At 45.4% G+C, this 2,193-nt stretch overlaps 1 protein-coding gene across 1 annotated transcript; it reads right to left on the reverse strand.

Moving 5' to 3' along the window:
• Window positions 1-204: 204 nt before the first annotated feature.
• On the reverse strand, window positions 205-2,187 carry LOC104950729 (leucine-rich repeat-containing protein 52-like). The gene is made up of 2 exons (XM_010777284.1): window positions 1,210-2,187; window positions 205-869 (listed from the first exon to the last, which is right to left on the reverse strand). The coding sequence occupies exons 1-2, from the start codon at window positions 1,856-1,858 to the stop codon at window positions 838-840; spliced, it is 681 nt and encodes a 226-aa protein (XP_010775586.1). The 5' UTR covers window positions 1,859-2,187; the 3' UTR covers window positions 205-837.
• Between the last annotated feature and the right edge of the window lie 6 nt (window positions 2,188-2,193).

Here is a 2,193-nt window from a genome sequence, read left to right on the forward strand (position 1 = left end):
GTGCCTTGGCAGCCAATCAGAGCAGACTGGGCTCTGGTTTCAGACAGAGGGTGAAAAGAGGTGCTGCAGCACATGAGAGAAATAACGAGCTTTTTGAATATTAAAGCATGGAGAGAGACATGTCACAGTAAAGGCATCAGAATACAAATATAAACCTGGAAATGAGCACAATAGGGCCCCATTGATAAGTATTTTCATTTTTTTCAGCAATATCTTTTAAAACCATTATTTTTCTTCATTTGTTGCTTTTAATATAATGTTTTTTAGCTATACCGTCCACTGTTGGAACAAACTGCCAAAATAATCAAGATTTGCACTGACTGTAGCCAGTATATAAAAAACCTTGCTTGCTTTTATGTCCCTGACTGAAATGTCACTCTGTTTGATGTTTTGCACTGAAATTGCATTGAACTTAAAAACAAAACGTTTTAATTCAAACTCTTATATTCCACCTATCTATGTATTTTAAAGATTTATTTGGAAAAATAACATTAACGTACCTTTATTTCTGATATGTGTACTTTTCAAGCGTCATTATGTAAGGCGCCTGTTTACGAAATGAGATACATTTGCCTTGGCTATGTTTACTCGGTACCACCTTTCAATAAGGCACCCTCAAGGGTATACACTTCATAAATGTTTAATACAAAAAAACAATTCAATCATTATACATTTCAAGGTTAAGGATGTGATATGTACGCTGATTCAGGGCCTGTATTAAAAACTCCCTGTGTCAAAATAGTTTAAGGGTCTTTATCATTTCTGTGTTGCTGTTTGTTGGATATTTTGCAATTAAAGGATTAAACCAAATACTGCATAGTTCATAGGGTCAACAGCTTAATCCAGCAAGAAGGAGTATTTTTCATAATCTGCAAACCCAAAAACAACATAAATTAAACCTTACAAACACTATATTTTATAAGATTTCCAACTATTAAGCGCTGCATTTCTTTATGATAGAGTATGTGATAGGCTAAATCACTTTCTCCCCTTTCATGGGATAGCCTCCAGGCTGAATATCGAGGTCATCCACTAAGGCCAATAGTTTACATAACAGAGCATTATCTAATAATTAATAACTGGGGCAGCAGTTATGTGTGATTGGCTCTCTGGGGCTTTTCAACTTGATACTAAGTAAAAGCAACAGTCAAAGGTCATGTTGTGATTATGTCACCTCACATGACATTAGAATAAAAGAGAAGTAAAAACCTTGGAACTTGAAGTCCTCCAGGTGCACCCACAGGCACAGGTCCTCGTTCTCGCACTCGCAGCTCCACGGGTTCCCGCTGAGCCCCACGGAACGCAGGGCGGGCAGCGCGATCAGGGAGGTGATGTTCACCACCGTCAGGTTGTTGCGACTCACATCCAGCACCTGCAGGGCGGCGTTATCCACAAAGGCGTCCTGGTGGATCTCCGAGAGCGCCGGGTTGTCGGTCATCCTCAGCATCACCAGGCTCGCCAAGGGCCCGAACGTCCTGTCCTCGATCCGCACCAAGGTGTTGAAGGAGAGATCCAGGTAGGCTAGCTTCCGTAGATTCCCAAACGTGGACTCGGAGATCTCCGTGAGGGAGTTGTTGCTACAGTCCAGGTACACCAGATCCGAGAGGTAGTTGAGCGCGAGCGGCGGAAGCTCCACGATACGGTTGTTGGAGATGATGAGCTGCCGCGTGGACAGAGGCAAGTTGACAGGGAAGGTGGTCAGGTGCTGCCCTGCGCATTGAACCACCAGCTGGTCATCGCACACGCACCTGTCCGGGCAGCCCGGGGTGAGCACCGGGGATGTGATCCCCCCCACGGTGAGGAGGAGCAAAACTAAGAGCCGCAAGGGTTGCGCGCTTGGCTGCGGGGCAAGACGCATGACACCGCCGAGGGCTGCATCCACCCCGTCTGGAGAGAGTCAGGCGCGCTCACATTCTTCATTGATACATCCTTACCGATGTGTTCGTCTCAGGAATGATTCCCACAAAGGTCAATCCTTGAGGCAACCTCTGTGCGTAAATTGTCTCACTCCATCCTGTCAGTTGGATCCGGCGCGCATCCGATGTCTGGCAACTTGTCAACCACCAGCCTTCAAGCTGTTTCAAAGTTCATTAATTTATCAGGCTTCTTCCTTCACAACAATAACATTCAGACAGCGTAAACGCGCAAAGCGTCCTCCCGCGCTACGCTGCTCCACGCAATGATCACGGTCAG

This window comes from Notothenia coriiceps, unplaced genomic scaffold (genome assembly GCF_000735185.1).
Source record: "Notothenia coriiceps isolate Sejong01 unplaced genomic scaffold, NC01 NC01_scaffold00017958, whole genome shotgun sequence".
In the NCBI taxonomy this organism is placed as follows: domain Eukaryota; kingdom Metazoa; phylum Chordata; class Actinopteri; order Perciformes; family Nototheniidae; genus Notothenia; species Notothenia coriiceps.